The sequence below is a fragment of the Lepidothrix coronata genome, unplaced genomic scaffold, assembly GCF_001604755.1.
Source record: "Lepidothrix coronata isolate B3197 unplaced genomic scaffold, Lepidothrix_coronata-1.0 Scaffold219, whole genome shotgun sequence".
NCBI classification, from domain to species: Eukaryota; Metazoa; Chordata; class Aves; order Passeriformes; family Pipridae; genus Lepidothrix; species Lepidothrix coronata.
The window spans coordinates 1,189,457-1,213,404 of record NW_016690399.1 but is presented as its reverse complement, the minus strand read 5'-3'; the positions used below and the strand labels follow the sequence as shown (position 1 = coordinate 1,213,404).

Genomic DNA, 23,948 nt, shown 5'->3' with positions numbered 1-23,948 from the left:
TCTTTCTCCTTTTCACTCTGCCAGCTGCTGGTTGGTTATTTCACAAGTGTTATGAAAACATACAGGTGGCATTACTAAGAAAAAACAAGTTTACTTCAGATGCAGAAGGTAAAATCTATCATAAAATAAAGCAGTAAGCTGAAGCTTGCAGCAACAGAAGCACCCCCCTTCCCTGGTTTGCAGTTGAAGGGGCTCCCTAAATCTCACACCTGATTGATCCAACCAGTGAGGCACAAGTTAAATGTCTGGTCTGATTACCTGCTGGTTGAAAAGGTCCTCCTCTCCATACTCTGCTTCATCCTCTTCCTCTTCGTTCTCTCGCACAACTACTGATTTAGTGACGCTTCTCACTGCAACCTCCTACACAAAATGACAGATGAGTAGTTTTTATCTGTTCCTTATGTTTTTGCTATACCATCAATATATCACCCCATCAAATTTTGGAGGGTTTAAAGCAACTTGACCTAGATGGAAGCAAATACTGGTAATATCCTGCAAACCACATCATTCCTATTTGTGTGCACTAAAAGGCATGGTAATGTAATTTAGCTGCAGGAATTTTCTTTCATTACCCTGGGATTTGAGAGGAAGCAGACATGTTTCAATTTTATGCAAGGTCACAGCAGACACAGGTAGGAGCTGTCTGAGACACACTGGAATGTGAGAAACTAAACTTTCTCATTATGATTACACAGCATTAGGAATATTCCCAATTTCTACTAAATATTCAATCTCAATTGTATATGTTGGTTATCAGCATGGTCTTCCAAGCCAGGCACTAAAAAGAATTCTAAAACCCCAGGAAGCTTCCTCTATTAGTAAATTAACTTTAACACTTCTTAGCAGTAAGAAATTCTTCTATCTACTTGCACCCTGGAAATCAGAGGTGCAAAACTCTAGTAGTGGAAAAAGTTGTCCTTAACATACACTTCTTAGCAGGGACACTAAAGGTAACCACAGTGGGAACAGACATGGATTTGACCACTCAGTTTGAATACTGAGACAGTGAGCTTTCTATTTGTACAAGTGATCCTCCCTCCTCCCTCATACTGTGCACAAAGTGCTTCCAGAGAACTGCTGGCAAGAAAGGCAGCACAAAAACTGGTGAAATGTGGTCTGTTCCCCTTTCCCATTGCTGGGATAATGGCACACTTATGAACAACATATTCTCCCCTGCAAAAGTCATCTGCAGGGATGGTTTTGAAACATTAACTGTGGGCAGATGTAGCACAATGCAAGAATATACAGGAACCTCTGCCAAATGACAACTCATGATATGCTTCCAACATGGAAATGACAGCTATCTTCCTACATTAATATTCACATTGCACCCCAGAATGTCATAGGGACTATATAAGGGAACTTTGAATTGCCAGCATACTCAAATTCCAAACAAATTCTCTACTAGCAGGGTGTTTTTATAAAATAGAAAAAAAAATGTCTATGGGCATAACCACCACGATGATCACAGCTTTCGAAAACACCCCAAAAATGTCAGAGATATGTACAGATACTTAATTATTCCAGTGTTATAAACTCTTTTATATTAGAAGATAATAGGAGAGGTCTTGAAATCAGGATTGTGCCACGTCACCCCACCCTCAAGTGAAAGAGTTTGGAGCTCCCCCAGCCCACCTCTCCTTCCGAGTTCACGAGGTAAGTGCGGATGTTTCCTCCGGTGCCCCAACTGCCTTGATTCTTCCACACCAGGACAGAGGGGGGGCTGTGAGATACACCTGCATCTGCACCCCAGATCTAGTCAGAAAGACATTCTGTAATTAGCTGTTCATGCAATTTTTTTCTTTTAAATATACAATTCCCCCTGATTCTCCTACTTCTCTCTAGATACCAGGGTTTTTTCTGAATTCCAATGGCTGTTTTACTCTACTTTTAACTATACTATTACTTGTAGTTTTAAATTTAACTACAGTCTACTAGATTGAATGAATGCTCTGAAATGTTCCCATTTCTTTAAGAGGTTGAGGAGGATTAGTGTTCCAAACTGGGGCAAAGGTGTTTGACAACAAATAGTCCTTGAACTGTTCCCCAAAATACCTTTTTCTTCAACTTTATGCCCCCAAAATGGTCTTAAATAGTGAATTTCTATATTAGCATTTCAGTATTTATGTTCTGCATTTTTGTAACTGAAATACTGCTCTTCTAAAGTGAGATCCATGAAACCAAAAGTTATAACACCAAGTCATGCTGTACCAAACATCAAGATTTACAACTGTTGCCATAGCATCAACAAAAGAATATATTGTTGACATACTGGAAGTACAACTTACTGTAACAGTTTGCCCAGCTCTGAGGACATACTTAGGAGTAAATTTGTAAGCAATTTCTTCTCCATCTCCAATTTGTCTTTTCAGCCTCCAGTTACCCAAAGACTGATCCTAATGGAGAGAGTCAAAAGGTTATTTAGAGTGAACAAAACAGAGCATACAGGCATCTGAGCTTTCTTTAGGTCTTTGTTATTAAATTAATGTGAATATAAATTTATTTGCATGGTTGTTAGACATCTGCATTCCACCTTGAAAGTATCTGTCTATATCCAGTAAGAGTCTAAATTGTAAATCCCTTAAGGTCATTCAGCAAAATTTCAAAGGGTATTCATTTCACACGACAACAGCAGGCTGTTTCCATGAGCAATATTCCAGCACACGTTTACACATCTGGAACACAAACTGTGTTCTCTTCCTGCAGCAAACATTACACTCATGTTAACCCACCATAACATTCAACTCTTCAGTGCCCCTGTTAATTCCTGCACGATCCTGCACCTTGAGATTGCTGCTCCTCCTCTCCACGTGGCTGCACAGGGCTGTGGAACGTCTCGATTTAGCTCCTCCTTGTTCTGCTGACACTCACCTTCTCCGAGTTGTTCTTCAGCTGAACGTATTTGCCCTCCAGGTCTATCTCTTCTATGCTGATACTTCCTGTAGCTGAAGCTTGCTGGGACATTTGGAAGCTGCTGCTGCTGCTGCTGCCGCTGATGCTCCCAGTGCCAATCCCGCTGGTCCCGCTGCCGGAAAGCTCCTCGGCCTCGATGCGTTTTCTCTTGCCCCGGGAAGAGCGAACAAGGGAAGTGCTGCTGCTGCTGCTGCTGGAGGTAGCCCGAGAGACTGTGACACGGGAGGAGGGGCTTGGAGAGAGCTTCAACCTTAAGGCAATCAAGAAAGCATTTGAATGAACTCACCCAGGGAACAACAGACAAAGCTACGATATCATGGGTAACCAGACTGTGATGTGCTGCTGACAGCAGTGTGTCGAGAGGGCTGCATACATGAGGAGGAGGGGGCTTCCCATCCCTGAGGAATACTCTGGCAGGATGATACATGACATGGGAAAGCAGTGCTAATGAGAGCGACACAGAGCACTTAACCCTCCCCTCCAGCACAGCTGCCACTAAACTCAGTATTCTCAGGCCACATGATTTAAAACCAGGAAAATGCAGAAGTACAAGCACTTAAATAAAAAGAGATTAAGACCAAGCACAGAATGATATATTCAACTGTATTCCAAGACCATTACAAAAACCAAAATAAAATAAAGATGGTGTTCAGCTGACAACGAGTGTTCCACGTAAGTGTTCCATACAACACATTGTGGTGTGAAGCCCTTGTAACTTCAGTGAAAGAAAATCTGGGCATTCCTGCTCAAAAAAGTAAAAAATAAGTGTAAGAAATGAAAACAACACCTGCCAGTCCTTAGAAAAGAAACTGGAATCTGTACTTGCCTTTCCTCTTCCCCTTCCAGGAGTTTTCGGTAAGCACTGATCTCCATGTCCAGCGCTAATTTAACATCGAGCAGCTCCTGGTACTCCGTAAGCTGAAGCTGCATCTGGTCCCTCATGTCTGTCATTTCCCTCTCCTTTGCATCCAGCATCTTCCTGAACTTCTCCCTCTCACCAGCCATCATCTCCTCCAGCTCCCGGATGCGATCTTCCGCTGCGCTGGCCTAGGCAGAGAGCACCAGGGAAAGCCCAGTTGGCAGCCACACAGTTCCACTCAGAACAGGTTAAAACTCATCTCCCTCCCAAATGAGCGCAACCAAAACCTTCTCTATGTAAAATTCAGAAAATATGGAGGGCCAGGAACGTTAATATATCCACCCAAAACAGTGCTCTGTGTTCAAGGTGACAGCAAATTTAGTTCCCTCACCTGTTTCTGGAGGCCAGAGAGTTGGTAGCTGAGAGCTTCTATCCTCATGCGAGCCTCCTTCAGCTCCTCTCGAGCTGCACCTGCAGCCTTGTCATTTTGGTCAGAGGACAATTTGGCATTCTCCAGCTGGAAGGTAAGTTTTATTACAGGTCACTTGCATTGAGTTAGATCCCCGACAATATCCTTTTGGTAAAAAAATAGCAACTATTTAATCTTAAAAAATTTTTAAACGGACATCTGGTGAGTTTAGGATAAGAACTGCATAACATTAAGGAAATGCAAGAAAGAACCAGGAAAATCTATTTCAGACTTATTCCTATAGTATTTGCTTATGCTATTAAAAAAATAGTCTGTTAGCCCTTTCATTATACAAGCAGCCTTAGTGTTTCCAAAAAAGTGACTACATGCTCTGCCTGTTTGTCCTAAGACCAATCGCACTGGAAAACAGCAAAGACTGCCTGGCAAGTCCATGTCCTGGTCCAACAGTCCCCTGGATGCCCAAGGGCTAACTCAATAAAATATTCCACATGTATTATGTCTCCTTTGGCCATTTGCAACTCAGGGGCTTCCTAAGCCAGAGACAATATTTTGCTGCTTACTGTCTCTCTCAGTGGATTTTTCAGGCAAGAATTTGTCTCTGCTTTTTGAATTTATGGGGGCAAGGAGTGTAGTTCTGTATTAATAAAGAACAATCCTCTCTGAATGTCCAGTGGCAGATTCAGAAGAAACAATGTCCCTGCTTCTACTGAAAATAAAATAAACAATCACTCCTCATTCACCTTCCCCCTGCTATGTACCCTTTTACAGACATCCACTGTATCTTTCCCTTCTCTAAAGGCATCTCTTTTCCAGGTGAAGTTTCATTTAAAACTTTCCTCATGCATTACCTCTTTCATACTCTAAATTGTCTTTGTCAGTCTGCTCTGTATTACTCTGTAGCACTTTTGCAAGAAGCAATAAAACTACCCACGGCACTCCAGATGACATCCTGCCCCAGAGGCAAAACAATGTTTTTTTGGTTTATTCACTTTACTTTTTTCTCTTTAGTAATTGCCAACATACAATTTGTTTTCTTAAATTCACTTAGTGAACAAGCTCCATTTCTAGTGGCTAATTTTAACCAAATTAGAGAGCAACAACGGAGCTCAAAGCTGGTTACAAGATAGGTTTCATCAAAGCAGACAGTGAGAAAGAGCATCCTTTGCATGCCTTGCAGCTGGACTTCAACAATTCTGCCACACACCATGGAATCCACCCAAAAACTAAACTGACCCAATTCTACGAACTGTTACAGGCAGATGTTTTTCAGCCACACAGCACAAAGCTTTATAAAATCAATTTTCATTAGCTCTGCTGTTCACTAAGTTCTAAGCAGCACACAGGGCCTTCTTTAGGCTGCAGGTTTTGAAGGAGCTTCAACTACACACTCCATTACTTCTTGTAAAGTTTTAAAATCAAGAATATTTGAATTCTAACAACCATCCACTACCTTATAGTCATGCTGGCATAGTCCCAAATCCTCATATTTAGAATTTCTATTACTTATTACCAAAGATCATGATGTTCTTTCTTATAAGCCCTCTTTAAGTATTCAAAGGTTGCAAAAGGTTTGTCCCAAGCTTTCTCTGTTCCAGGCTGAACACCCCAGCTCTCCCAGCTCTCTCCATAGCAGAGGGGCTCCAGCCCTCTGATCACTTTTGTGGCCTCCTCTGGACTTGCTCCAGCAGCTCCACATCTGTTCTGTGCAAGAAGCGAGCTTTTACCCAAGACCTGGACTCACTCAGCAGCTAAACTCAACAATCTGCTTTGACATCACATTCCTCCCCAGCTCAGGTCTCTAACAGGGACACATCTTTGTCTAGTAATCCACAGAAGGAAGTTCACAGTTAAGCCCCTTTCCCTTCACATTCCAACTTCATTTATAACAACCATCTTTTATGTGGGGGGGGGAAAGCAACTTAATTTATTCATCATTCCCCTGTTCAAATCTTGCCATCTTTTCATTCTCTAAGTCTGTATGTTGACTGGCTATAACCTCTGTAACCTCCCTGAAAATGCACCTGCACTCAAGCCCCAGAGGAGGTCTCTGAACACTGGGAAAAAGCTTCCTCAAATTCTAATTACTGGTCTCCTTACGAACAGCAGGGCTGGTGAAAAGGGTTTTCTCTCACAGACTGGGATTCCAGTCTGACAGCAGTGGTTACCTTAGCCTGGTAGGTCTGCTCCAGCTCCAGCTTATACAGTTTGACTTGTTCATCGTGCTGATTGCGCAGATCCTCCAGAGCCTGGGTCATTTTGGACTCGTACTCCTGCTGGCGGCTCGTGTCCACCTCGATCAAACGATGCTCGTGGCGTTTTCTTGTTTCCCTGATTTCCTACACAGCCGACAGAAAAAGAGGGACAAATTCCCACAGTAAGGGAAGCAATACAAGCAATTAAATTCAGACAACAATTAACTATTTCAGTGCTAACTACTTAGTAGAGAGGAGCCTTTAAGCCTGGGAACTGCTGTGGGCACTAAGTTACTGTTCTCATTTGGCAGGACAGAATTCTTTAAAGTGATCCAACCTAAAAACAGCTTCAAAAATGGCCATATACAGTTTAAGTAAGGAGCTGTTTTATGCTACAAAAAGCAAAAGGGGGGGAAGAAAGTAGAAGAAAACACTAATTTTTACACAGCAAAGAGATTCCATGCGCTGCACCACAAACCCTTTCCTTCTCAATATACATCCTGACAGTACAATAGCAGTCTGCAAGGAATCAGATGAAAATTAACACCTTTTGTGACCATTACATATATTAAAAAAATCACTATAGAGAAAAACTGCATCTTTTTCTAGATACTTGATGACCCTTCCTTGTTAGATTTTGATTACAGTATTAACAAAGCAGCAACCCAAGCAATCCTGAAGACATGAATATAATTTTTTATGGTCAGAGTTTGTACTAAGAAATTTTCATTTTTAGAGAAGTATGAGTTTCCTGTGCCTAAGAACACTGGTCCCAAACTAGTAAGGTAAGGCTTACTCATGCACTTATTCAAGCTGAGCCATGCAGAGACCTGGCCAGGTCTGAAAGTGTGCTATGAGAAAAACAATTTCTTCCTTCAGGGCAGGACAAACAACCAGGGAGTGGTCCTGAGTACTGGGAGGAGGCCTGAAGTCAGCAGCATGGGCCATGAGGAAGAACAGCAAGTAAAGCAAGGCTCAATTTTGCATGCCCACACCAAGTCATAGCAGGCTAATACAAATTCAGAGCAACTTTACTGGTTGTTTTGCAGAAATGCTCTACATCTAAAAATAATCTACAGAAACGTGCCCTGAACTGATATGGAAGAAGCTTTCCCTTCTGTGGTGAATTTTTACACCAAAAACACTAGCAAGCAGCAGTCTCTCAGTAACTGTAGGCACTGACAGCTCAGAGGCCTGAGGAATGTCATGGGGGACTACAAAGGATCAGGTGAAGGGCTGAGCTGACCCAGCACTTCAACACCACTAGAATAAGCAGGCCTGACTTGCCACACTCCCAGTCACGATGTTCTAATTCTAAGAGATTTGGACCCTTCACTGAAGCAAACCCATTTATTAACCTAAAGAAAATCCATTTCTTTTTTGCTTTGATCCATGCTCTGATCCATGCAAGGATCAGAGAGCTCCAGGGATGGCTAAAGGAACACCCAGCCTTGAGCAGAGCAAGCTTTAAGAATAGCTTCTGCTGTCTCATTTAGCTTCACCTTCAGTCAGTAGCAACACATTCTCCTCAAGAAGCAAAGTTATTTTAAGGTCCTACAACCAAATAAAAGTCTATCACTGCAGTCACGTGCATCAATCCAACCACTTCAGGGCATGGAAGTGAGAAAACAGTCAGTACAACTCCAGGTGATCTCCCTGGTTGGTTTCTTTGCCCTGCTCCAGCCCCTGTCTCCTGTCCTTAGCCACACAGCCCTGTCCCATCCCTTAAACCAGTCTGGGCACTCATTTGGATTCTGTGGTAAAACAAAACTCAGCCACTTAGCTGTCAAAAATTAAATTCAACTAAAAATCTCTAAGTATCTTACTAGCTAATCAGGATGAAATGATTTGGTGCATGGTGGGGCCAAACATCACACCTGGCACAGGTGAGATGAAGGGCAGAAGCACGTGGCAACTCTCACTGAATGAGTCTGCAGAGCCACCAAGGATGGAATAAACTGCTGTAACACTGCACATCTGGTACAGAGAGAAGGTCACGCTTCCCCTTCCCAATTTCCACTTTTACAAAAACCCTGGTCCTCACCAGAGCCACTCACTAAACAGGAAGAAAACCATCTCTGCAAAAAGCAGGGCAGTTGCATACTATGCTTGTCAATAAAACCAGGTTATAGTCAGGTCCAACAACAACCAAAGCCAGTGCAGGTAAGGAGCAGGGCCATGCAGCCAGGTTCAGAGGGAGGGAACAAGACTTTCCCTTTCCCACAGCAGTCAGCTGCTCCATTAGTTCACTTGCCCATGAAACAATACCCTTGTCACCTGGCTCTCATGCCAGCTCCACCACTGATTTACCATGTAAAAAGGTGCAAAACCTTTAACTATTTTATTACTCAACTCATTGAAAGGAAGAATAATATTAATTTTCCCTACCTGAACTAGTTAGCAGTTACTCATAGTCAGTTTGATTAAAACCTACCTAAACTTTGGACTATAGCAAGATTATTAGGTTGATAATACCTCCTCAAACACATTTTTTCTGAAATCCAAATCCTCTTGCAAGCTCTGGCACCGATTTTCCAGGTCCACACGCATGAGTGTCTCCTTCTCCAACTGCTTCTTAGCCACAGCATGACTGTCTTCAGCCTAGCACAGAATTTTAAAGAGAAAAGACTTTATTTTGTCCAGATTCCTATTTTCCATCCATAAACCCTTTATGGTCTTCATCTGATGTCTTTGGACCAATTATTCACAATAACAAATCTAATGTCAAGCCACTGATCTAAAAAAAAAACAAACAACCAACGAATCAACAACAACAAAAAGAAACAAAACAAACAAACAAACCAACCAACCACCCCCAAAAAACACCACCAACAGAAAAAGAACAAGAATGTGTGTGTGCTAATGGATATTTCAACCAAGCTTTCACCTTTGCATAGCAGCTATTTAAAATGTAGGATTATTTCAATACACTGCAATACTGGAGCTGAGGATTATTAATTCCTCAAGCACAGTGTGTTGCACCTTCTTTTTCTTGCCAGCATAGTCCCACTGGGGACTCTGGCACAAGTGCAAAATTATTCAGGACCTCACAAAGGACAACATTTAGGAACCTGATATCCCATGAATATAAAAACATCAGAACATTTTAAAAAAAAAAGCTTTTGATGAGCAAAATGTCCAAACCCCTATGTTGTTTTGGTTGTTTTACAGAGATTTCTTAGTTTTGCATCCCAGAGGGGCAGGCAAAGGTTCAGCAGTAAGCGAGGTGGATCAGTGATGTTCCCACTATGAACTAACTGGAAAGAAAGAGAGGGGATTTCCCACTACACAGCCTGGCTGTGCTAAAGCATTCCCTGGCACACCTTGGCAAGCTGGGCACGCAGATCAGCCACCTCTGCTTCCAGGCTGCGTTTCTCGTTCAGGACAGTGTTGAGTTCTGCTTCGCTTCTATGGAACAGAACTTCCAGGTCCTTAATGCGACCCTGGGCCACCGACAGATCCGCGTCCTTCTTCTTGTAGCTGCAAAAACACGAGTTCATTATACTTGTATGTGGGTGCACAGCCATCCTGAGCGTGTCCTGGTCACAACCATAGGTATTTTGGTATCAGACACCTTTCATCAGGCCCCACACAGCTCCTGCAGTTACCTGCAAATGCTGCTCAGGGACCTGAAACACCCCTGGGACGTGCAGCCGGTACCGTGTGCTGCAAACTCATGGCATGGCAAAGAACATGCCATGGACAGACAAGGGGAAAACAAGAAGGCAACTCTGGCAGCTAAGAGATGACAGTACACGTGGTGTAAACAGTATTTTTTCATCTTGCAGCTGCACAGCACATTAAACTGCTGAAATCTTTTACTTCAGAGTACAGCCCATGAGGAAGAGTACATGCAATCCTCAAAGAGGCCTGAGCATCCCCGGGGTTTTCTATTTGATGAGGCCCCTATTCCTCACGACATATTCCCACACAAAGTATAAAGTAATTCACTATGGAAACGTGGTCACCTTTCAGCAATAAACCAGTATTTCTTCAGCAATATTCACTACAGGCAAAGCATCTCTGACTGCTTTAAATGTGATTATTTGAGCTGAGATCATCAAGGTCATCTTCCTCCTGCCCACCAAGTATTTATCAATCTTTAACATACCGAGTTTCTGCAGCTTCTCTAGGTGTGTGTTGTTATGTTATTTAAAAAACTGTTTTGTTATGTGCAGTAAATCCCTCCTTGCTGCAGCTTTAGCTCGCTGTTCTAGTCTCACACCACTCAGGATGCAGGGAACAGCTTTTTATCTTTTTTAACAAAAATCCCCTGTGATGGGGTATTGGTGTGCCCTACAGACAGTTATTTCCTTACAAGGTTCAGCATGATATGCATCTTTTTCTAAGTCAACACCCTTATTTTGCAATGCACTCTAGATACAAGGCTCATGTCTTCTCTCTGCATTCCTTGGTGTAGATCTTGGAATTTGTTTTCATTTAACTGTAACTGATTTTTCTTAATCATTGGTCCAATCTGTCGCTGTGAATTCTGTTCTGCAACATATGTGCAGTGTCTTCAGACTCAGCAGCTTGCAGGAGACATACAGACAAAACATGACTTCTTAAACAAGACAGTTATTTAGCAGCAATTAGAATGTCACAGGCCACCGAGTCACACGTGTTGTGTAGTAAAACAAGGCACTGTTCTGTGTCACAGCCAGGCAGACCTGGGAGCCTTCTGCCTGTGCAGGACCCAAAGGGCAAATGCCACTTCACACCGAGCATGACCAGCAGTGTGTGCTCACACAGCCTCCTGCTTCCTCCCACCTACAGCAGCCAGGCAGGAGTGCTTCCAGGGATGGGAATGAACAGGAGTGTTGGATGTACAGCCTGACAAAGCACCATAAAGAATTTCTGACAGCGATAAGTAACTTCCGCTCCTTCAAGGACGCTGACACTGAGAACACTGCAAGCCACCTTCATTCACATTTTTTATTTTCATTTATAATTTCAGCCTGGTTTATTGCCTTTGTGCAGAAATGTAACAGAGGTTTTACAAAAGTGCAGCCTGCTTTTGGGGGTCCCTGAGGTGCCTCAAAGGTCCCAATGGCAGTCAATGTATCTGGTGAGATGTGTCAGTGCTTCAAAAAACATCAGGTTCGGGTAACCCTCAAGAGCTCTTTCTTTCCAGAAGCTTTTGCCAGGTTTGCTCAAGGGAAATGTTTCAGTGACTGCAGAATCAGAGGATGGCTTGGGTTGGGAGGGACCTTAAAGCTCATCTCATTCCAGCCTCCTGCCATGGGCAGGGACACCTTCCACTAGCCCAGGTTGCTCCAAGCCCCATCCAACCTGGCCTTGGACATTTTCAAGGATGGGTCAGCCACAGCTTCTCTGGGCAACCTGTGCCAGGGCCTCACCACCCTCACAGGAAGAATTTGTTCATATCTAACCTAAAGCCACTCTCAGTTTGAAGCCATTCTCCCCCTGTCCTGCCCCTACACGTGGGGTAGCAGGCAGAGGAAGCTGCAGCCCAACGTTCTCCCCCCTCAGAGCTGGCAGTGCACAGTCTGAATGGACTGGAAGGAATCTGGCAGGAGCAGCTCTGAAGCAAAAGAAGAATTCAATTCTACTGCTATGAACTGTAAAAACAGAGAAAACCAGAAAACCAGGTATATTTTCCTCATATTTAGTTTATCTTAGAAAACAAACAAATAAAAAGTTCAAAATTAGTCTGGTAGAATTAACCAGTCATTGAAAGTGACTGGTAAAGGGGCAACTCAGTTGTCCCAACAAAGGACAAGGGATGTGATCCAAGGTAAAACACCATTTCAATCACTTTAAAAGTGTACCACTTTCTACAACAAGCTATTTGTAAAATCTCTTAGTGGTATCAAAAGCCTAAAGAACTGGAATCAACTGGATTCTCATTACCTGCCAAGTGACAATACTTCTGACAAGGATACCTTAGTCAAAACATAGAAATAACACCTTGCAGAACAGGAGAGGTGAACCAAATTCCCAGTTACCACTGTTGCTCTCTTCTGGAGTTTACTTTAAAAGCCAAGCAAGCAAAGTATTTGCTATCACTGAGACAAGAGAGACAACCTTAATGACCACACAGTGCCAACTGGCAGGAAGAATACACCATCTCAAACAAATGCCAAGACTGCTGGCCTGAGGCTCTGAAGAGGAAAAACAGTCCCAACAGGTACCTCCCAGTAGGGCTGGGTGGGATTCACCTCACTTCACTTCAGAGGTTTATGGCTGACCCAGTTACCAGAGGGGTTTTCCAAGGTTAACAAAAGTCCATAAATACCAGTGCACAGGCTGTCTGGCCACAGGCAGGCCTGTGGTGTGGACTGTGCTTCAACAGGCTTCACACTGACACACTCAACTGCAGGTGCCATTTCACCTTCTGACAATTGTTTTAGGGGAAAGCACACAAAACATCTCCAATGGCTGCGTTTAAAAAGAGGGCTCAGCACAGAAAATGAATATCCAGTGATACAGCAAAGTTTACAGAGAAAACATAAAATACTTTACCATAAATCAACTAGCTAGTCAGGAAAAAAAAAAGACAAAGGAGGGAAACACTTAATTCCTTTTATGACCACTTAGATGCAAACAAAGGGAGATGAGTGACTTACAGTAGGCCTGTACTGGCACTGTTGGATTAAAAGCTATTTTATGGCCAACAGCATTCACATAGAGGTGATGTACATACTGACCTGCTCAGGAAAAGTCTGTAATTCCCAAATCTTATCTATTAAAACAGGTACCAAAATACAATAGGAAGCAAAGATTCATTTTGCCACCACATATATTAATTTTAAAATCATGTTTCTACTGCTAAACAGTATGTATTTGATTACAAAAACTCCCATGGGAATTGAAATAATAGATCACATCTGGCTCCTGGAGCTAGTTGATTATGCTAATTCTCTGTGATGCAGACTGAGCAGCAGTTTTTTAAAATGTAGTCAGTACAAGGTCTTTTTCCAGCACACTTACATTGTAGTTCATGTGTTTTCAAGGCAACCCTGCTTCCACATTCCCAGACTGCTCCCTTTCCCTCCATTTCTGCGACAGCAAACCAGACAATAAAACTGATACTGTTTTAAAATTAACCCTTCCTTGGATGGGTCAGTTTTAATGTCGATCAGCTCCTCAGCCCAGTTCACCAGGCAGCTGCACAGGGGCATGTTCACGTAGGGGGAGGTACAACAGGACAAAGCAGGCCCAGCCTCTTGTTTCAGCCCCAAACTGCTCCAATCACAGGATGTTCATCTTAGACCTACAAATACATTTGTGTATATACTGGTGCAATTATCTGCTCTGACCAGCTGCACCAACTAACAGAGGCATTTCCCTCTGACAAACCTCACTGCTCTGCTTCCAAAAGGCATTTTAAGAAGCATCATTAGTATAATTCCCACAGCAGGTATTGCCTATTCTAATTAAAAGAAAAAAAAAATAATAAAAGAGTGCTCTCCTCACCTCTTATTGAACTCCTCAAGTTCTGCTCTCAGCTTTCCTATTTCAATCTGTAATCTAGCTCTCTCTTTGGCAGTTTCATCCAGAACTCTTCGGGCATCAGCCAGTTCAGACTCATAGAGACTCTTGATTCCACTCACCTAAGGGAAAAAAGATATTCAGGTGTGAGAACATCCCAAACACTATCAGAGAACTGAAACACAGAACCAGGTTTCACATAAGTTTCTTTGAAAAAAAAGGGTGTATGATATCAATTTCTGCTATTTAAGAACATTCTATATTCAACATTTTCAATTAATGGGCAGTCCCACAGACAAGATTTAGTTTCCATTATCAGTATGACATAACTATATTTGAAGTGTGCAAGTCTTCCCAAGAGATAAACTGCAGCAGATCAGTGCACCCTACAATCTTAGCTTAAATTATTCGCTCTCATTTCTAATACTGCTGCTTTGGGAGATTTTTTTTTTATAAACACTTTAAGACATTTTGTGGAACACAAGCCCAAGGGCCCAGTTTGACTCCGCTGCTCTTCCACTATAAAACTAAAAAGTATCTGAAACCAGATGAACTCCAGAAATGTGAACTGTTCAGAAATGAACTTGTACTCCAGTTCTCTACCTCAGAGGATAAGGATCTCCAGACCTCTCCCTGTCCCAATTCAATATATCACATAATCAATTAGCTACTCAGACTGTATGAGGCACCTTAAAGTCTTCTACACCTCAGCTTTTTTTAGAATGGAAGATTATTTGAAAGGTGTATCAGACAGCTAAAATGTTCAGGCCATATAAGACTGCTGCTATTGCTTCTGTTAAAGGGACCAGAACAATCATCACAGTATCAAAGAATATGCTGAGTGGAAGGGACCCATCAGGATCATCCAGTCCAACTCCTGGCCCTGCACAAGACACTCTAACAATTCCACCACGTCCTTGAGAGCATTGTCCAAATGCTTCTTGGACTCAGACAGCCTTGGGGCTGTGACCACTTCTCTGGGGAGCCTGTTCAGTGCCCAGCCACCCTCTGGGGGAAGAACCTTTTCCTGAGATCCAACCTACACCTCCCTGACACAGCTCCAGCCCTTCCTGGGTCCTGTCACTGGTCATGAGAATGAAGAGGTCGGTGCTGCCGCTCCACTGCCCCTTGTGAGGATGTTGAAGACCCCAATGAGGTCTCCCCTCAGTCTCCTCTTTTCCAGGCTGAACAAACCCACTCTGCTCTTCACTGGTGCAGCCTCACCTTGAATACTGTACACAATTTTGGGCACCACGATATAAAAAACCCCCAAAAAACTATTACTAATCTAAATACAGAATCACAGAGGGAGAAAAGCCAAAACGAGAATGCACAAATTTTAGGAAGAGAAATTTCATAACAAAGATAAAATGTAGAAACAAGAAAGCAAAATGTTCTATTCCTAGAAGTACTATTTCAGCAGCAGAGTGGCACCAATGACAGACACAACCATCTGGTCTTCAGAGAGACTGATTTAAAGCAGTCAGGATATAATTAAGTTCCTGATAAGACTATACTTCTCATAAAACTTCTGAAATTCACTAAGATGTGACAGTATGAGGGCTGAGAAGCCTTAGTTTACAAGCATACCACACACCAGAAACACCTTACCCATGCAACGATCTATCCATGCAGTCTTGCTTCTCTTCTTTTAAGAACTAATTCTTTCAAGCTTTATTCCATCTAAGTTTTGGTTTGCTGGGGTTGTTTTTTCTCCACAGACTCACCAGAGGCTCTCTCTGACACAAGCCAACACATCTCTGTATTATCACTCACAAAACTTAGCAAGTTCTATGAAGAAGCACCGTGACTACGCTGAACTCTTTCATGCAGAACTCCACAATGAAAAAAAAAAAATTAAAAATTGGAGATTATAAGCTGTAAAGCCTTTCATTATGGATGATCCTTGAGTGAAAATACAGTCTTTGCAAATTGCAATACAAAATACAATTGCCCAAAGGTGAAGCACTGGTTCTGCACCATCAGGTACTGCACCTACAGCTCTCCTTCTCAAATGCCAGCCCTTTGTTAGACCCTTTGGTTCCTCAACGTGCTCAAATCCTGTCCCAGGAGACCTACCAGGAACTTGGGGTTGTATTGCTGTAGGTTCAGAGACACACACTAAATCACAGTGCAGGACACAAGGACAAATCCCTTCCCAGTTCTCCAGGGCATAAACTGGAATTGCACCTCAAGGTACAAAGGAAGGCAGCCTTTTTCCCGAGGTTTTCATGAATACTGTCACAAAGAGGTGTTGCTGGTGTGATACCTACAACAGGCCTTAAGGAATTTATGCTTTTGAGGCATTACAGAAAATGCAGAGCTTAAAAACACCAAAAGCCAGTAATCTGAACAAAGCATAAACACTTCATGTAATTCCTGTGTAGAGACAATATAGCTTGATGGATCTAAAAATCATGATGAAAGCTGCTTCTGAACCTGTTATTAAAAAGACAACCAGAGTCTGTGATGCTTTAATTAGAAAGGACCCACTCCTTTATAGCATAACTCATAGCTCATGGTAGGAGCTTAGTATGTATTTTTCTTCTGCAGCACGTTAACCTCTTCTCTGCTCTTCTTTCAGCAACACACATGAGAAAAAAACACACAGGTCCATTCACAGCCAAAAGGCCACTTTCACTAGAATTTCAAGCTAATACACTGGGCAGACAGAAATAACTGAGACATAAGGACACGCTGCAGCTTCCAGCAAAAGGAGGCAGCAGCAGAGAGCTGGGAGCAGTAACACCTTCAATCAATGGAAAACAAAACCACAAAAAGCCCTGGCTAGAACTCTAACAACGGGATGCAAAGAGAACATGGATTCGTGATAACACTGATAAAAGTTTCAGATGATCAAACTGAATCTGGGGACAGTTCGAGATGGTCTTTCTAGACCACAAAAAAATCATGTTTATTTTCAGCACTGGTCAAGTAGAGAAAAGAGACCCAAATGCAGCAGTAGGCTCAAATGAGAACAAGTGGTGACAGCTCAGCAGAACTGGCCTGGTATTAGGAGCTTGGCAACACTTCTAGTCCAAGATGGTTACTCACAGAAAGCACTCTTCTACCCCAGCACTGAGAGAAATTCTGGGAAGTATTTCTGTTCCCTGAAACTGCCACCCCCCAAACTCTGTTTTGGTGGAAGGAACTTGACTTAAGAGTCTAATGACTCACTGAAAATCTCCAGAGAAGTACAGTCCCAAAAGTGCCACTGTTTAGTGCACATATAAGATTTTGCTCTGTTTTGACTCTACAGACACTCTTCTGCCCACTCCCTTTTTTAATTTCTTTACATTTGCTACTCAGTTTGGTCTCTAGTACAGTGACACTTCCAGCTGTTCTTAAAAAGATGCTGTTAAAGCAAAGCAGGACCTCCGAGGACAAGCCTCACCTGCCCTCTCTGGACAAAAATTAAACAAAAAAAACAAACAAAAAGTCAATAGGAACAGCCAATATCCACAGCAACAAGAAAAGCAAGCTGAGTAAGTGCTTCTGGCACCTGTGAAGCCCCTTTGTGGTTCTCTGTCTCATGACACTTCTGTGCAGAACACCACCAGACAGCACCTACCTGTCCCTGGAACACCCCCAAGGAATACCTGACTCAAGAGACAACCTGTCTGATGACATCTTCCATCAGGAGAATCTATCAGTTCCAACTCCTTCCTCCATTTGTCATTTCTCATCACCTTGCTTGGGTTACATCAACCCCTTCTTTCCTGCTCCCCACATTTCAGAAAGACACGAACACATACTTGAAACCTGGGCCAACCCTTCCAGTGTAAGGCAGTAAGAGTGGCAGCTGGAAGCAAATGCTGAATGGAAAAAGTACAGAGAACAAGGTACCATACAATTTTTCACTCCCATATACCCCAGCTTCTAAAAATTTAAAAAAATAAAATATTCTGAGCCAAAGATTGCTTCCAGGCACCAAAACCCAGCAGCCACCAAACACTGCTAATTTGTCTAATCCTATTGTAAATCAATTCAGCTTTTGGATTCCACATCAGAGAGTATCACACAAGCACAGCTAGGAGATTAAGACCTACTGCTTGATAATTTTATTTCATGCCTTTATGTTTCGTGTTGTGAGAAATGTTCAATGGTTGCTTCCTAGACAAATCTGTTTGGACTCCTGACTTGGAAACCTCAGGTTTCTCCTCATCTCTTCTCCAGATTTGCTCCTGGTCAGAAATTGTTCTGCTGGTCTGCTCATATTTTTTTTTCCTTACAGGCTCTAGATATTTTAAAATAAGTTAAGAGAACTGCATGCAGCATTCAGAATACAGGAACAGCATTGATTTACACCGTGATTATTGACCAAGGAAAACAGAGACATTACAGGAGATCAGAGAAACAGAAAACGCAATTTTCTAAGTGTAATTCTAATAGATTTCAGTTAGTCCAATCCAGGGGATGACAGCTGTTCTTATTTTCATATGTTAATAGTGAGTGCCCATGGAGTGGCTAATCCAGAAAGCCACAAGAGAGAAACCTGGCTCTCAGCAGCACACAGGAGCAGGTTTGCCAAGAACTAGTTGACTTGGTTTTAGCATCCTTGCAGAAGCAAGAGAAGAAACAAACAAACAAAAAATCTACGACTGTTGGAATTCTGAGGAGTTTGTTAAAACAAGTAAAAAAGCCATTAAGAATAAAATCTTTCTAGAAAGCAAGGTGTTGTAAAAAGACCTTCCCTCTGGTTCCAGGGGCCTGGGATTCCTGAAGGCTACTCTGACCACAAGAAGGCTTTAAGTACATTGGCCTTTCTTATGTCTGACTTAAGCCAGGATCTCCTTGCTCATCCAGACAGGTCTCCTGTCACCTTTGTTCCATTTTCTGATTGTTGGAACAGACCACTCTTTATCCTGGAGAAGATTATAGTTGAATGTCAACCCAGCTCTCTGAGACCCCTTTCTATCCAGGGGAAACCATGGGATTCTTCCAACCAGAGAGAGCCCTGAAGTGGCTAAGGAAGGTCTGCTCTCCTGACATCCAGGGTTGTGGTCCTGCTTCCTGCTCTGGTCCATCCACTAAAGATCCTCAACTCCACTGTCTCATGGTCACTGCCCTGACCAGTTCTCTCTTATTTATTAAGTAATAGGTCCAGGAAAGCACAAAGACAGTGCATGTGAGGCTTCATCAAGTTGTCTGAATCAGGCCTCATTTACATCTTCTTGATCAGATCAGGTTCTTGACCCACGTTGCCCATCTTGGTCTGCCCAACAAGCTTTCAGTTAATTCATAACCTGTCCTTAGACAGAGCTCCAGGCATTCCCACTGCTCTCTCTCATGAAAGGCAACTCCTCACCTTCCTGAAAAGCTTGTCTCCATCTGTCCAGCACAGCACTCTAGACATGTGAGCTATCCCTGATTCCAAAGAGGTCAGGGTTCTGTTACATGCCCACAGACTTCTCCTTGCCCCTGTCTGCTGCTCATGCTGCACACATTAGTGCTACAGGCACTTCAGGGAGACACCCAACTGTGACAATTCTCAAGGAGGGGCAGGAGAGCAATCCCCACAAGGCTGTCCCCCCAGACATCTCCTTCTTTACCTGCCTAAGCTTGGGGTGTTTCCATTTCATCATTTTTCCTGTTACTTTCTCCTCTGTTCACATAACCCCAGGCCTTTGCTTGCTTACCCCATCCACCACTTTCTCACCTGGCCTTACCAGAGCAGAATCCATCCCTCCCCTATCATTCCCAGTTTAAAGTACTTAGCAGGCTCACCAGCCCCACTGGTAGATATGTTTGACCTACTTTGTCATAGAAGATGGTGAGTTGAAAGGACCCATCAGGATCATCCAGTCCAACTCCTGGCCCTGCACGGGACACTCCAACAATCACTCCATGTGACTGGGAGAATTGTCCAAATGCTTCTTGAACTCAGACAACCTTTGTGTTGTGACCACTCTTCTGGGGAGCCTGTTCCAGTGCCCAGCCACTCTTTGGGGGAAAAACCTCTTCCGATACCCAACCTAAATCTCCCCAACTCAGCTCCAGCCTTTCCCTTAGGTCCTGTCAGTGGTCATGAGAACCTGCCCCTCTGCTGCCCCTCAGGAGGATGCTGAAGACCCCAATGAGGTGTCCCCTCAGTCTCCTCCAGGTTTAACAAACCAACTGACCTCAGTTCATAAGGTTTTCTCTCCAGTCCCTTCACCATCCTCACTGCCCTCCTTTGGACAGTCTCCAAGAGCTTCATGTCTTTTTCAAATTGTGGTGCCCAAACCTGGCCACAGGATCAGGTGAGGCTGCCTCAGTGCAGAGCAGAGCAGGACAATCCCCTCCCTTGCCTGGCTGGCGATGCTTTCTTTGCCTGATGTCCCTCAGTGCAGGTGGCTGCAGTCCCACCTGCTCTCCACTTATCTGCCAGTACTGGAGCTGCTGTGCCCTTTGTGTACACCAGAGCTACTGTCATGACCAGGGTATGTGGGTCTGCTGTCGCCTCTTTGCCACCTGCAAAATCCATGTTCAGACGCTGCTGTGGGTGTTGGGTCACTCAAGTTGTAGCCTCCAAGATCCTGGGTTAAGTGATCTTCTGGCACTACAGACATCGTCTGGGAGGTGACACAACACACATCTTCATTGTTCTTGAGAACTTGACTGGTGTTCTTGGTGAGTCTGAGCCATAGCTGACTGACAGTCCTTTGTCAGTCCATATCTGAGTAAATAACGTATCGAGTCACACCTGGTGGGAATAAACTTGTGTTCTGCACATTAATGCATGCTAATGAGATTAATGTTGCATCACCAAATTTGGCTGGAGTCCCTTGTGGTTGGCTGGAGCATGTTTCTTGTCTAGTATGTTGGTTCAGTTCCTTCTTGATGTGTTTCCTGTCTTCACTGAGTGACGTCTCGTGGCTCTTCTCAAGTGGTTTGTTGGTGTTTCTGCCCTTGATCCACTGCCCAGTGAGCTTTGTTGAGTGCTCCCAGCACAGACTGGTAGATGAGAGCATCCAGCAGTCGTGTCTTTCAGAGTCTGCTATGGAAACATCTGTTTTCTTTTTTTTATTTTCTTGTCCCCTGTGTTGCCCAATTACAAATTTGCAGGCTCTTTGACCATCAGAAGAGGAGAAAAAAGTGAAAGCACATTTGTAATGCAATTTGTAGTGTCTCCAGCTTGGCCTCTGTGCAGGAAGAGTTATGCTTGGGTGCACATGGGCATGAAGTGGCTTGGGCTGTAGCCTGTCCATCTGATTCCTTCTGAACTCTGTTTTGAGCTTTTAGCTTTATTTCTTCCATCACCTTCAGATGGGAGTTATATTTTCAGAGTGGAAGGACCCATTTTGTGACCTAACCTGTCATCTGGGAAGGTCTGTTGCTGCTTCCCAGGGCCTTGTATTGTGGACATTGTAGAGAGGCTGCTGAGCCTCACCTGACCGTATGAATTTTGTCCCTTCTGCTCTTCCACAGAGGCACCAGTGACAGTGGGAGGAGGGACCTGAAAAGTATCAAACCTGACTACATGGCTCTGGGTGATTTTCAGTGGTGTGGAGAGAGTGAAGAGCTTGGCTGAGCAGGTCCTGCAGACCAAGGCTGGATTGCGCAACCGCTGTTGGCAGCAGGGTTTTGGATTCTACAGTAAATCCCAAGCACAAACAGAGCCTGGGTGGAGAATGGATTGAGAGCAGCCCTGAGGAGAAGGACTTAGGGGTGTTGGTGGATAAGAAGCTCCACACACCCTGTCTGTGTGTGCTGGCACTCAGAAACCCCCTCGTGCCCTGGGCTGATCCCACAGTGTGGGCAGCAGGGGAGGGGGGGATTCTGCCCCTCTGTCCCGCTCAGCTGAGACCCCACAGGTATTGCTTTTGTCACAAGGGCAACTGCTGTCAGTGGCTGAGGCTCCCAGGGATCTTCTCTTATTTTTCTCTGTAATTCTCCTTTCAGAGGGTGAGCACAGTGGGGTGTCCTCAGAACAGTGCAGTAATCCCTCCTGTGCCCATCAAAACATCTGTTCTGTGAGGCTGCAACCATGAGCACTGCAGGGGAGGGCAGGGAGTTGGTATAAAGGAACTGAGGAGAGTTCTAGGACTCTCCTCTTAGCCCTTCCATTATTCCCCCCCACAGACTCACAAATTGGGTTATTGGAACAGTGACCCCCAACACAGTGAGAACAGCATCAGTCATGTACTAGGGAGGTAGGAAAAAATCCAAGGGGATGAGCTCAATTTCTTTTCTGTCACAGGCTAAGCTACACAAGGGGACTGATGCAGGAGAACAGAGACGGAATGAGGACAATTAGATGTTCCCCCATCTACACAGGAAATTTTTTTTTTTTTTGCATTTCACAGAATATTCTGAGTTGGAAAGGGCCAACAAGGATCACAGAGTCCAACTTTTAAGTGACTGGCCCATAGCAGGACTGAACCCACGACCTTGGTGTGATTGGCACCAAGCTCTACCATGATCTGTGAACTCTGCTCTGTACCAGCCCTTTTGTCTGAAGGTTTGCTGTGTACATTTCTTATTTCTCTAAAGGCCTACTGCATACAAGTAAAGGTAAAGCACCAGTGAACAGAGTTAGAAAAAGCAGGGGAAAGGGCTATAATTAGTAAAGAACTAAAGATTAATCAACTGCAAAGTTTCTTTTCTCTGCTGTTAAGAGGTGGCAGCCCCATGTTCCTCAAAAACCCCAACAGTGATTTCATTCTAAAGCCTTGCCAAGGTTGCCACACAGAGGAGAAAGTGGCTGTTTTCTGCAATCTTCTGCAAACTGGTGATTAAAACAACAAGGAAAAAGAACATCCTGATCAGGTGATGATTAAAGAGTCTCTGGCAGAACAGGGACTATGGTCCTTGCCTGAACAGCATCAGTAGAACTTCTTTCATCTAGAAGATATTACCCTAAACCAGAGGTTTGAGAACAAGATCAAAACTGTTCCCACACATGCAGGGAGTGTCAGGGTCATCCATTACTCAGGACATGCCGGGTCATGTCAGTCAGTCATGGTCTCCCCCAGTTCAGGTGTGGTCACTGTGGGATACTGGAGTGACAGGGAAAGGAAAAGCATCTGTCTCATGAGACCATGCTCCTGTCTACTGCTTGCCACAGCCATCCTCAGCTTTGGCATGTTCACCTTGGATCATGAACCCATCTACTCTCAAGGTAAAAGTCTCTGGTGTTAACACTGGTGAGCAGCCCCTCCTGCCTGCACCCCACAACAAGCATCTACCACTGTGACAGATGAGGTTTTCTGCCATTACCAAAGATAAGCCAAAAATAACAGAATATTCATTCAGCTTTTATAAATAAATAAATAAATAAGATCAGAGTCAAATTTACACACGATTTAGGCCAACCAATGGGAATTTTCATCTTGAACACCCTGAAAAAAGAAAATAGTCTCTTATAAGCATGTAGAGCTAATATAAAGGTATAATGATGTAGACAGAATGGTACACTGATATCACTGGACTGCGTTTAACTGTGCTTCTACACAGAAGTTGCTTTGGGGTTTGTTTGGGTTTTGTGGAGTTTGAAGGGTTTATTGTTAATTAATATCTTAGTTCACACTAAGCCTAATCATTTTATGAATGGAAATTCCAACAGCTAATAAGGAAACTGAATTGTCAGCTGAAAATTGAGTTTACTACACTGGTCACAAAAGCAAAAGGACAAGATTCTCCCATTCCAGTAAAACCAAAATCTGACAGCCATCTGAAATCTTACTGCTCCCACAGTCCTAAACCACTGTGCACTATCCAGCATTAAAACAATAAAACTACCAAGTTTCCTTCTGTGGATATATGTAAAGAATAAAAAGAACTTCCAAAAGGGATGGGGAAAGTATTTAACAAAGGCGGTTCAGAGAAGAGCTGAAGCGTCAGCGTCAAAGAAGAGCTTGATGAAAAAGTTTGTTATAATGTATCTACAGATTAAGACATTTTTGAAGTCTGGATGAAAAAACTCAAGGGCAAAGTAATCAAAAGATTCCTATCAAAATTCTCAAGTTTATTTTCTGATTACTGCATCGGAATACTTTTCCAGAATGGACAGCACACGGAACTGCTACTAGGAGTTCCTTTATGTTCATATTAAAGTCTAATGAGGTTATATCTACGTTGTCTGATAGTCCTCCTACTCCTGCTACACGTGTGCTGT

General features: G+C 43.4%; 1 protein-coding gene across 1 annotated transcript in view; it reads right to left on the bottom strand.

Moving 5' to 3' along the window:
* Window positions 1-23,948, bottom strand: part of LMNB2 (lamin B2) — a 31,042-nt gene that overhangs the window by 5,507 nt on the left and 1,587 nt on the right. Inside the window, exons 2-11 of the mRNA XM_017833691.1 lie at window positions 13,835-13,971; window positions 9,718-9,874; window positions 8,870-8,995; window positions 6,368-6,538; window positions 4,164-4,289; window positions 3,740-3,960; window positions 2,872-3,163; window positions 2,289-2,396; window positions 1,636-1,755; window positions 259-360 (exon numbers count right to left, since the gene is read on the bottom strand). Coding sequence (XP_017689180.1) covers window positions 259-360; window positions 1,636-1,755; window positions 2,289-2,396; window positions 2,872-3,163; window positions 3,740-3,960; window positions 4,164-4,289; window positions 6,368-6,538; window positions 8,870-8,995; window positions 9,718-9,874; window positions 13,835-13,971 — 1,560 coding nt within the window. The remainder of the gene's footprint in view (window positions 1-258; window positions 361-1,635; window positions 1,756-2,288; window positions 2,397-2,871; window positions 3,164-3,739; window positions 3,961-4,163; window positions 4,290-6,367; window positions 6,539-8,869; window positions 8,996-9,717; window positions 9,875-13,834; window positions 13,972-23,948) is intronic.